The sequence below is a fragment of the Podarcis melisellensis genome, assembly GCF_964234715.1.
Source record: "Podarcis melisellensis genome assembly, chromosome: 5".
Taxonomy (NCBI): domain Eukaryota; kingdom Metazoa; phylum Chordata; class Lepidosauria; order Squamata; family Lacertidae; genus Podarcis; species Podarcis melisellensis.
Window position 1 is genome coordinate 5187645 of NC_138537.1, and position 12856 is coordinate 5200500.

The 12856-nt window shown below is 48.1% G+C and overlaps 1 protein-coding gene across 1 annotated transcript in view; it reads right to left on the reverse strand.

Annotated features, from left to right (window-relative positions):
- The window catches only part of LOC309369719 (solute carrier family 12 member 9-like), a 94695-nt gene extending 83163 nt beyond the window's left edge, over positions 1-11532 (reverse strand). Inside the window, exon 1 of the mRNA XM_081910893.1 lies at positions 11314-11532. Within this exon, the coding sequence (XP_081767019.1) occupies positions 11314-11512 (199 nt within the window). The 5' untranslated portion in view covers positions 11513-11532. The remainder of the gene's footprint in view (positions 1-11313) is intronic.
- Between the last annotated feature and the right edge of the window lie 1324 nt (positions 11533-12856).

Sequence of the window (12856 nt, forward strand, 5' to 3'; positions counted from 1 at the left end):
ATGAGAAGAGAAGACTCCCTGGAGAAGACCCTGATGTTGGGAAAGATGGAGGGCACAAGGAGAAGGGGACGACAGAGGACGAGATAGTGGGACAGTGTTCTCAAAGCTACCGGCATAGTTTGACCAAACTTCAGGAGGCGGTGGAAGACAGGAGTGCCTGGCGTGCTCTGGTCCATGGGGTCACAAAGAGTCGGGCACGACTAAACGACTAAACAACAACAAATGGATTAACATATATATCTGAGTTTATAGGGTCACGGGGCTGACCAGGAGAGCCAACCTGTTCAGGCACCACACATCACCTTTGACAAGTTTCTGGAGCAATTCTGTGCAGAAATACTGCAAAGGGGAAGCACATTGTGAACCTCCACATGTTGCTGGCTCAGCTGGCATTGGGCAAACACGCAGACCAGAAAGTGGTGCCTTTCCCCTTGCAACCGCAGGCTGGGTGTTGTGTGTGTTTGTGGAAGGGGTTGTTACTCAGCTACCCTGCCCTGACAAACCGAGATTTCCAGAAAACCTCAGCAGCAGAGTGAAAGGAACCCAGTCAGTGCCAGGTAAAGAAATCAAGCCATTTCTTCCAGAGCTGTGTGGGGGAATTCCAAAGTGTCTCCACCCTGGGATTTTCACGCTTTCGATTTCTCTTTGGTTTGTTAGTTTTTTAAAAAAAAGAAGAAGAAGAAAGAGGACTTTCATAAGATCACAGTGTTATTTGAGAACTAAGGCAGCCCTGTCATAAGGCAACATGAGGAAGCTGCCAGAAGGGAGGGAAAGAGATTTGGGTCTCCTGTAACAGCAGCAAAGCAGACTATTTAGAGAGACCCCTCCATGTGTCTCACCTGACAGGGAAGTTCTGCTGAGCAAGACCCACTCATTTCAAAGGAGCTTGTGGAAGAGAACTTCCCAATTATTAGAGGGGGTGGGGGGACTAACTGGAATTTCCACTGCAAGAACCGAAACGCCTGGGACCGTTTCCCCATCCTAGACCACGTAAAAGTCTCTGCCGTGTCCCACAAAATCACTAGCATGAAATAAAAGCCACCAGTCCGCCTTAAGTCTCCAAACGGTAATTAGTTTATCAGTGGAACAAATCTCTTTCTTTATGCCTCCTGATGCAAACAATGTGATGGAATCAAGTGAGTTAGTTGAAAGGATTTGACCACTTCAGCCCACAGGTGGGATATGGGTTTTTTTGCAAAGGTTCCCGTTTTCCAAAAAAAGAAAGGGAAAGAAAACGCCTGCAGGTAGAAATCTAGCATGGCAGGGAACAAGCTAGGCAAGAACACTTTTCCTTAACGTATTCTGAAGCGCCACATCCCACAGACCAGGCCTATCGCTGCTAGGATCATAAGGTAAAGGTACCCCTGCCCATACGGGCCAGTCGTGTCCGACTCTAGGGTTGCACGCTCATCTCGCTAAAGAGGCTGGGAGCCAGCGCTGTCCGAAGACACTTCCGGGTCACGTGGCCAGCGTGACAAGCTGCATCTGGCGAGCCAGCACCAGCGCAGCACACGGAAACGCCGTTTACCTTCCCACTATAAAGCGGTACCTATTTATCTACTTGCACTTAAGGGTGCTTTCGAACTGCTAGGTGGGCAGGAGCTGGGACCGAACGACGGGAGCTCACCCCGCCGCGGGGATTCGAACCGCCGACCATACAATCAGCAAGTCCTAGGCACTGAGGTTTTACCCACAGCGCCACCTGCGTCCCCCGCTAGGATCATAGGATGAGGATAAAATGCAGAGACAAGCAGAAAACTCTCGACTTCTCCATGACCAGAATGTAGCCTATGCTGTGCAGAGAGTCACTCCTGTGGCTCCACCCACTTTTGCCTCTAGCCACGCCCCTGACTGGCCTGTGGCCCCCACAAGGGGGAATGTGGCCCTTTGGATGGAAAGGGATTTCCCTGCTCCAGTTTTGAACATGACAAATGCCAGAGCTCAGCTATCCCTCCCTAGGTATCAACACCTCCCAGATCTTTTATTTAAAGTATTATTTATTGCTTGAAGGCCATGCACATGGAAATTGCCTTTGCTCTAATTAATCCTGAATCAAGGGCACCGCGGGTGTCACAGGCCCTGGCCAGGGCAGCCTCCCTTCCAAGGAAAGGCTTTCCTCGCCCCCAAGCTGTATATTCTGTCCCACAACGGAGACTGGAGATAGTGCTACTTGCAACTCAAGGGAGGAAAAGGTTTCTGCAGGCAGATTTTGCAAGAGGGATGACCCTGATTGACCCCAGGCTGCTTCTGGGGGAAGTTAAAAGCGATCGAGAAAGGATGAGCAGAGAAAATGGATTTGAACCTTGCGGAGCTCGTGGGCTGTAGACACAGCTTTAAACTGTCCCCAGCTGCCCTGAGCAAATCTGTGGAGGGTGTGCCCCCCCCCACGCCCCGCCAACCACGCGGACCTGGCAAAGCGAGCTGCCCAATTTGTTCCTTGCTAGGGAGAGGAAATTCACAGCTCGGACTCTGCCCTCTGCTCAGAGCTGGCTCTCGCTGCAAACAGAGAGGATCCCAGGATAATGAGCGGATCCTGAGTCATAAGGAAGATCAGGACAGCTCTGAAAGAACCCTGTGTCCGGTTTCCCCCCACGGGGTTCAGATCTAAATATTTGAGAATGTTTGCAAGGGAACGCAGGGTGTAACTGCACTGCATCCCTGGCCTTTGTTAAGGCTGGCATATACTATCAGGCTGCACAGACCCCGGATTAATTTCTACAGTATCCTATTACTATTAGTTACAGATAGGTAGCCGTGTTGGTCTGCCATAGTCAAAACAAAATAAAAAAATTCCTTCCAGTAGCACCTTAAAGACCAACTAAGTTAGTTCTTGGTATGAGCTTTCGTGTGCATGCACACTTCTTCAGATACTGGAACTATGGAAGGCACCACATTGAGCCGCATGAAATGGAAGTCCATCAACCTCATGGTATCTGAAGAAGTGTGCATGCACACGAAAGCTCATACCAAGAACTAACTTAGTTGGTCTTTAAGGTGCTACTGGAAGGAATTTTTTTATTTTGTTTTGACTATTACTATTAGTTTCTCTTTGATTAAGGCTGCGGTCCCATAGACACTTGCCCAAAGTATATTCCCACCAAATTCAATGGAACTGCAGTCTTTTATATATACATAAAAAGGACAGTCTGAGCCTGTTAGAACATGCAGGAAACTGGGGGGGGGGGGGGGATACATTATTCAAAATGAACAACTTTTTGCAGACTTGTATAAGGGATATAGGAAGTGGTGCAGGAAATTGAGCTTTTCTTGGAACAGAATCCGTTTTACCTTCACCACAATTAAAACACACACACACACACACACAAATGTTATCTTCAGGCTCTTTCCCTTGCATTCTGTTTGTTTTGCTTTCTGATCCTGCGCAGGACTCCCTCAAACAGCAGTTGTTGTTGTTGTTGTTTTTAAATAAACAATAAGCTTAATTAGAATAATAATTAACATAATGTTGCTGTAAGGTTTAAAACTCAGCTGAGAACAAAAAATTGGCAAGAGAGAATCTTTCTACTTCAATAGGGTGGGGTGGGGCGTGGGGGGGCGGGGAGAGAACTGTGGAAGACACTGAAATCACAACTGGTTGCCACAGCTGACTTTTTCATATGGACTAGAAACTTGATTTGCTTTGGAAAGCCGATGCTCCAGATTCTGTGCCCAATCCCAAACTGAAGACTGCATGCGCACATGGTGGGACGACAGAACTGTAGAGCATATCGGAGACTGCAGTAACCACGTGTTGAAAAAGCAGAATTGAAGCGTTTCAATGAGCGATGAAGAGGAGGAAGCCAGATCTCAATGCCAGAGTACTTCTGAACCAAATGCAATGAAGAGCAAAACTACCAAGCCCAATCTGTGGGAACTGAAAGGCTTTGAGTCCAAAGTTTTGCCCCACCAATTACCCACAACTTCAAATCCCCAGTCTGCCCCACACAAATCAGACAGGTCACGAGTCAAAATCTTAGAAACATAGAACTGATGAATTGGAAGGTACCCCAAGGGTCATCTAGTCCAACTTGCTGCAATGCAGGAATCTTTTGCCCCTTGAACCCATGACCCCGCGATTAAGAGTCTCATACCCTACTGAAAACAAAAAAAAATCCTTCCAGTAGCACCTTAAAGACCAACTAAGTTAGTTCTTGGTATGAGCTTTCGTGTGCATGCACACTTCTTCAGATACCTGAATACCTGGTATCTGAAGAAGTGTGCATGCACACGAAAGCTCATACCAAGAAGTAACTTAGTTGGTCTTTAAGGTGCTACTGTTTTGACTATGGCAGACCAACACGGCTACCTATCTGTAACATACCCTACTGACTAAGCCTAAGTGGGTATTTGCAAAGAAGACTGTTCAGATTACTCAGGCAAGCCAAATGAGGGCAGTCTGCCTCCAGGACAAAGAACCTGCATTTCAAACAATGGAGCAGCTTATGAACAGACTTATATTTCAAATGAATTCAAAACCATGTGCCTTGTTTTGAATCCTACACTAGCACTTCTTCAGAGGAGAGCTGGAGCATCTGCTCTGCGTGCAGAAGGTCCCAATCCACAGTATCTCAGGTAGGGCTGGGAGAGACACTTGCCTGAACCCCCAGAGAGACGCTGCCAGTCAGAGTGGACAATACTGAGGTAGGTGGACGAAGTCTGACACAGTTTAAGGCAGCTTCTCACACTAGGGAAAGGCTGAAGACTGAACACAGGTGATCGCTTAGTGAAGGAAGAAAAAAACGTGATCCAACGTCTTCCTTTCTCCCTCCTAAGAGATGCTTCCATTTCTTGCAGGCCTGCCTGATTGCTTTCTCATGGGCGGCCATTTGTCGTAAAAAAATAAATGTGACCTGAGTAAAGCAGATACTCCATCTGTAGCCGTCTCGGACGGGCACACGGCAAGAGACTCCGAAATACTGCCTGCCCCTCCAAAGAGAGAGAGAGACCAGCAACGCTTCAATCATTTGTCTCTCACTTAACAAAAATAAATCTGAAATCTTTTGAAACATGCAAACAACATCAAACCGATTTAAGTGCTAACTGTTGTTGACAGTTGCTGCATCTAGATTTAGAGTCCCGTCAGACACACAGATGTGCAGACTTCATGCTTTGGCGCAAACGTTTTGAACTCTGGAAGACACACACATTTTAACAAGAGCCATTTCGATCTCGCCCCGCTGCAATGCTTCCGTTGCTCTGAGCGTGCAAAGAACTCGACATATAATCGAAAATGTATTTTGAAACAGACACATATCCTCACTGCCACCATTTTGGCAACTTTGTGCCTCCCAATTTAGAGGACTCCCCAAGGCCAGGAAAGGCCTCAGCCAAATCGAACCAGAAAGTCTCTGAATAAGCCACAAGACTATTGCTTGAACTGGCAACAGATGAACTGGAAGTCGTTTCTGCAATTAGGCGCTCGGGTTTGGAGGGAGAAATCTTCCACATTCTCCAAGTGGTGGGATGTATGTTGGTCAGGTCTATGCCAGACACTCTCTCTACAAGTACCCCCCCACACCCACTGTTTGATTTCCAGAGTTGGGCTCTTGAAGCTGGATTACTTTTGGGGTGCTACTGCACCCATAGAGTTGGAAGGGTAATCCAGTCCAACCCCATGCAATGTAGGAATGCACCAGTAATGTGAGATCCTAGCCATGCTGATCTCAAACACTGGACGTGCTTGAGAGAGATCTATGGAGGCCAGATCCACCAATGGGCATTAGCCATGCTGGTTAAATGGAACCTCCACATATAGAGGCAATGTACGGTATCTCTCAATAAGGGACGCGGGTGGCGCTGTCGTCTAAACCACAGAGCCTAGGACTTGCTGATCAGAAGTTTGGCGGTTCGAATCCCCGCGATGGGGTCAGCTCCCGTTGCTCAGTCCCTGCTCCTGCCAACCTAGCAGTTTGAAAGCACGTCACAGTGCAAGTAGATAAATAGGTACCACTCCGGCGGGAACGTAAACGGCGTTCCCGTGCGCTGCTCTGGTTTGCCAGAAGTGGCTTAGTCATGCTGGCCACATGAACCAGAAGCTGTACGCCGGCTCCCTCGGCCAATAAAGCGAGATGAGCGCCGCAACCCCCGAGTCAGTCACGACTGAACCTAATGGTAAGGGGTCCCTTTACCCTTTATCTCTCAATAGCTGCTGCATGGGGAAACTCAGCAAGGAAGGGCTATTGCCGTGGTCTTCCCAAAATATCTGGCTGGCCCCTGGAGACACAAGATGCTGGACTGAACAGATTTATGTGTGCCTACGATACGGTGCCTTAATCCAGTTCTGGTTCCAGCCCAGAACTTACAAACCACATCACCTCTCGCACGGCCACCCTGCACACTTAATTAACACCACGTTGCAGCCTGAGTGCTCCATTAAAGCTGCAGAAAGGTATTAATCAAGACGCAAGGGGATATAACGACTGGAGTGACCCCGGCTGGCCCAAAGCCCAAGAAGAGCGAAGGCTTATTACGGCCAGCACTTACAGGCTCGCTTCCTTCATTTTCCCAGCTGCCACAACCATTTCTGAGAGAAAGCACTTTGCGATCGAACATCAGGTGTGTGTTGGGGGTGGGAGCAGGGACGTTTGCTTCCGCTCAAGCGGACTGAAGAAGCAGGTCGCAGAAAGAGGGGATCATAGAATTGTCGAGTTGGAAGGGATCCCGAAGGACATCTAGTCCAACCCCCTGCAATGCTGGAAAAATAGCTAATAATCATCACCATAAATTTTATTAATACCCCACCCTCCCCAGCCAAGACCGGGCTGAGGGCAGCTAACACCCGATATAAAACAATTGATCGAAATACAACTTAAAAAACAAGATTAAAATACAACATTAAAACATTAAAATGCAGCCTCATTTCAGTGGAAACTCAAATCAAAAACTTTTGGGGGGATAAAAACGTCAAGTCTTCACCAAGGCCAACTATCCAGACTGGTCCTACGTGGGCCAGAAAAAAGCCAGGGAAGTCCCCAAATAGGAGTTCCATCGCAGAAGGAAAAAGGAAAAAAGAAACCGAGAGGGAGGGAATAAAATTGGTGCCATGCCAAAGGCCAGGCGGAACAACTCTGTCTTACAGGCTCTGCGGAAAAAAATCAGATCCTGCAGGGCCCTGGTCTCATGAGATAGAGCGTTCCACCAGGCCGGAGCCCTGGTTCTGGTTGAGGCTAATCTGACTTCCTTAGGGCCCGGGACCTCTAGGGTGTTGTTATTTATGTACCTTAAGGTCCTCTGGGGAGCATACTGGGAGAGGCGGTCCCGTAGGTACGAGGGTCCTAAGCCGTGAAGGGCTTTAAAGGTCTGGTGCCTTGTGGGATATCTTTGGAAGAAGAAAAGGCTAGGGAGTAAATCAGAGCTATCCAAACTGCACGTTGTGCCATGTTACTGTGTCGGTTGCAGTGTCTGGTTGTGTCGTGTGAACACTCCCCAAGTTCCTCCCGGTGCTGGAAAGGAGTTAGTTTACCCTCCGGTTTGCTAGTAAAACTGAATTACTATGTTGTGCGAAAGAAGAATGGCAGAAAAAATTAATGGATTATGCAGAATTGGACAAAATGACAGGAAGGATTCGAAACCTGCGGGACCAGAGATTCACAGAAGATTGGAAGAAGTATATGAACTATTTGAAGAGCAATTGTAATTAACAAATTGCGCTAATAGGACTGCAAGAAGTTTTGTAAGGAGAAATATATGAAACGTTACAAAGTAGAAAAAGAATAGAGATAACAGTTATGAGATTTAAATGTAATGGGGAAAGTAAGAAATCTATACTAAGAGATTAGACTGGAAAATTTCCAGATGAGATTGAGGGAAGTCAAAAAAATTGTATAAGATGTAAAAGCATGTTTAATTACTGTTGAAAATGATATGTTAAAACACACACACACACATATATATGAATTACTGTGTCGTGAAATGACGCATGTCTAAAAAGTGTGTCACCAACATGAAAAGTTTGGAAAACTCTGGAGTAAACCATACACAAATCTGGAGTGCAGTCCCTAAGATGGTTGTAGGGCTCCTTGGACGCTTCCCTCCGGCAACTCCTGCAGCCAAGCTGGTGTCAAATGTCTTGCTTTGCTTTCCTTTGGACCCCATTAGGGAGGCTGAGAGGGGGGTCTTGTCCTCTGGGCAGCCCAGGACCTCCAGACACAGAGCTCAGGTTTGCACCACGGAGAGGTAACTTCAATGCTGCTAACACAGCAGTTTGACTTTGCCCCCGGACGCACACTCCATTGTCTCTCAAGACAGACGAATGCCAACGACAGGCTGCCTACTCTCTCCTAAGTCCAATTCAAGCTGCTGGGTCAAGGCCCAAAGCCCATCCCTCCCCAACCTGGTGCCCTCCAGATGTTTTGGGACTACAACATCTCCATCAATCCCAGCCTGGTTCCTTGCAGCCGCTTCAAATTCGCAGCAGGCAGGTAGGCCAATGAGTAGTATTTATAGCCCAGAACAGAGGTGGGCATTTGGAAAGGGGTTAGGTAGCCATTATTGCAATAACATGAGTGGGGCAAGTTCATAAGAGGCAGCAGCCTTGGACTGTATGGAGACCAAAGGAGAGACCAAAGCAGAAGTGCTGCGGTTGTTTGTAAGGGTTTTGGAGGAGGAAGGTAGAAGTTAACTGCTAAGAGCGTGAGAGTATTAACAAAAGAGGGGTCTTTGTGGGGTATAGACCACTAGTGCAGATAGTATGAGGGTCAAATGTGGTGATCAGGAACCCTGGAGTGACACTGTATTCCAGGCGCCAGATCATAAAAAATGCTCTAGGGAGTAAGGCTAAATAAAGGATGCAGCTGAACTCGAGGTCCCTGCAAGGCAGGCTTTAAAGAGTGGATATGGGTCTTATACAAGGGTCAGCAACCCTTTTCAGCCGTGGGTCCTTTCCAGACCATGTGGCGGGCTGGACTATATTTTGGAGAAAAAAATGAACAAATTCCTATGCCCCACAAATAACCCAGAGATGCATTTTAAATAAAAGGACACATTCTACTCATGTAATGCCCGGACGCTGATTCCCGGACCATCTGCAGGCCAGATTGAGAAGGTGATTGGGCCGGATCTGGCCCCCCGGCCTTAGGTTGCCTACCCCTGGTCTTGTAGGACAGTATTTCTCAGAGGCTGTGGCAGGAGAGGGTGGCAAGAGCGGCGGGAAGATTCAAGGGCCATCAAATAAACATTTAAACATTTCAGTGTGGCGTTGTATACTATAGTATGACAATATCTTTTTTATTTGCCAAATATGGGTAGATATCTTTCCAAAAGGAGAGCAAGAACATCAAGTGATTCGGAGGAAAAGCAGACAAGAGAAAGGCTTCTTTGTGCTGATGGGATGGTGAGAGTTGCCCGCAAAAGCAAGCTCATGCCTCTCACTGAGTCTGTATGCATCCTTAAGGTACATAAGTTTACAATTATATTTTGGAAATGATTTATGCTCTTACGTAGCTGCATTGTTTTATACCTTCTGGATGTCCTGTGATCATAAGTTAAAGGACCCCTGGACAGTTAAGTCCAGTCAAAGGCGACTATGGAGTGCAGAGCTCATCTTACTTTCAGGCCAAAGGAGCTGGCGTTTGTCCACAGACAGCTTTCCAGGTCATGTGGCCAGCATAACTAAACCACTTCTGGCGCAAGGGAATACCGTGACAAGAGCCAGAGTGCATGGAAATGCCGTTTACCTTCCCCGCCACAGCGGTACCTATTTATCTACTTGCACTGGCATGCTTTCAAACTGCTAAGTTGGCAGAAGAGAGGAAAGGGAGCCACTCCATTGCAGGGATTCGAACCGCCGACTTTCCAATCAGCAAGCCCAAAAGGCTCTGTGGTATAGACCACAGTGCCACCCGCGTCCCTTACTTTACCTGCGATCATATTATAAATAGTTGTGTTCTACATTTACACTGCCACAAGTTGTTGCTTCGGCCCAGTATACCTGAAGGAGCGTCTCCATCCCCATCATTCACTGGGGTCCAGCGCCGAGGGCCTTCTGGCGGTTCCCTCCCTGCGAGAAGTGAGGTTACAGGGAACCAGGCAGAGGGCCTTCTTGGTGGTGGCGCCTGCCCTGTGGAACACCTTCCCATCAGATGTCAAGGAAATAAACAACTATCTGACTTTTAGAAGACGTCTGAAGGCAGCCCTGTTTAGGGAAGTTTTTAATGTCTTATGTTTTATCACTTTTTATTATTATTATTATTATTATTATTATTATTATTATTATTATTATTATTATTAATTGTGTTGGGAGCCGCCCAGAGTAGCTGGGGAAACCCAGTTATAATAATAACCCAATAATAATAATAATAATAATAATCCAATGTGTTTCTTATCAATGAAAAATTCAGGGAAGTCTTTATTGAGAAAAAAGTTTGAGAACCACTTCCTTAGGGAAGCTGGCATTTGGTGTGGTAAGTTGCCACGCTAGTTAAAAGGCCCTATAGTAGGGCACTGATGTGTTGGGTCAGTGTAGGAGTTAGGACCTTATCAGGACTTATAAGACTTGGTTAATTATAAGTTGCTGTTGGGCAGGGTGCCCTGAAGCCAAGAGGAAGTCAGCAGACAGTCACTAGGATTTAATTCTCACTGCAGGAGTCAGCTCTGATCTGTTCCACTCCAGACAGCAGAGCTGTTGGCAGGGAAGCAACATGACCCAAAGCAGCTCCATACATAAACAATAACCCCTGCCCATAGAAACCTAGGATGACAGGGAGAAGGGTTCTAGCCGGCATTGCTCCCTGAGATGCTAGCTTTCTATGAACAGGGGGCGTATTTTGATATGTTTGGATAACACACGATGAGGGACATCTATAGAAGCAAGCCCTCACCTGGACACAGGGTTATTGCCTCAGGGAGAACCTGGCTTAAACAGGAAGGACAACAAGTTCATGGGAAGAGGCGGCAACCTCCGCACAGACTGAGCTTTAAAACAGATGTGAAACAATATTTGTCACATTTATGTAGGCGCCAACAGAGCCTTCATCTCAAAGGCATCTTCTCACCAGCAGCAGGGAATCCTGTGGCCTAGGATATTACTGGACTCCCATCACTGGAGATCCCTGGCTCACTTAACGCCTACAGCGGCAACGATGAGGCTTGAACCAAAGGGCTGCTCCCTCCCCTGGTTTCCTGAGCATAGGCAAAGTGCGTGCGCTTCCCCGCCGCCTCCAAACTGAGCTTTTCGGGCCAGGCGGCTTCTTAAGACGCGATACGGTCTCCGCCACGCGCGCTGAACTCGGTTTTCGAACTAAATAATAAAAGTCACAATACTAATAACAATACTAAGCCAGATTCCTCCAGCCGCGCAGGGAAAGCCCCACTCACCGAGGCGCAGGAAAAGCACCACGCTGAACATGGAGAGCAGCGTGGGCACGACGACGCCCAGGAAGGTGGGCAGCTTGCGCGCCCCGGCGGCCCTGGCCGCGGACGGCTCCGCTTCCACCGAGACGCTGCTGCACAGCCGGTAATTCAGCAGCGGGCTCCGCTCCGACGGCCCGCCGGAGCCTCTCGCGGGCCGGGGCATGGTTGCGGCTCGCTCCGACGGCGCTGTGGCGAGCGGGACCCGACGGGACGGGACTACGGCGGCCAGCCCCGCCGCCGGCACCTCCAGGGCGCAAACCGGCCCGCCCCGACGCGCCGCCCCCGGCGCCGCCCCGATCCCCGCCTCCTGCCTTGACGGGTCGGAGCGAGCACGGGCTGGGCTGCTTCTGCTGGGGAAGACAGGAGGGGAGCGGCTTACTCGGGAGTAAAGGGTCTCTCCCGAAAGCGGAGCTGCTTGCCTAGCGCGGAGGAGGCAGAGGGAAGCCGCCGCCCGAGCCACCTCCACGTGCACGCACGCATGCACGCACACAGGTCTACTCGGGAGTAAGGGGTTCCGCGAGAGCCGGAGGGTTTCTGCTCCGGATCGAGTTCAACAACCCCCCGCGCTCAGTTTTGGATGGGTCGACTTACTCGCGTGCAAAAGCGCATGATGGGGACTTTTGCTCCATGCACAGTCCGCGCTTAAGGGCAAAGTCCTAACAGCAGCCCCAGCCTGTGCGTGTTTACTAGGAAGGAAATTCCACAAATTAGGCACGTGTCCCTGCGTGCGTGTGTGTTACTTCCGAGTAAACCTGCACTGGATCCGTAGGCCTGGCTCCAGAACTCTGTAGCATCGGAATCGGTGCCGGGGCTTACTTCCGAGTAAACAGGCGCAGGGTTGAACTGCAGCAAGGGTGTTCAACCTTTCCCGCTGAACACGTGTTCAACGTGACATTAAGGCTTTCCCGGAAGTCATCGCATTTAAATAATCGGAAGCACACGACGGTGAAAATGGAGATGGGAGCATTTTTTTTTTTTTTTTATAAATATTTTATTAGGTTTTTAATAAACAAATTTCCACTTTCAAATACATACTTCCATGAATCCAATGGACTTCCCCCATCTCCCGAGCACTGCATTCCCTGTGTAACCAAAACCTCAGCAATTTGTTGACTTGTTTTGTACATAACAATATATCTTCCATTTTATCGTGTTATCTGATGTAAACATTTCGATACAATTGCATTAATTTTTAATTTCCACACAATAAAAATATTTCGTTACCTCACTTCTGTCTTATAGTGTCTTATTTATCAATTCAGAAATTTGCCGATACTGAAGCTATACCTTCCTAGAAAGGAGCATTTTTTAACATTCATACAACTTATAATGCTTTTTCAAATAGTCCTTAAAATTTTTCCAAACTTCCTCCGTTTCTTCTTCTCCCGAGTCTCGAATTCTGCCAGTCATTTCAGCCAACTCCATATAGTCCATCAGCTGCGTCTGCCATTCTTCCAATGTGGGTAGATTTTGTGTCTTCCAGTGCTTTGCCAACAGAATCCTCGCT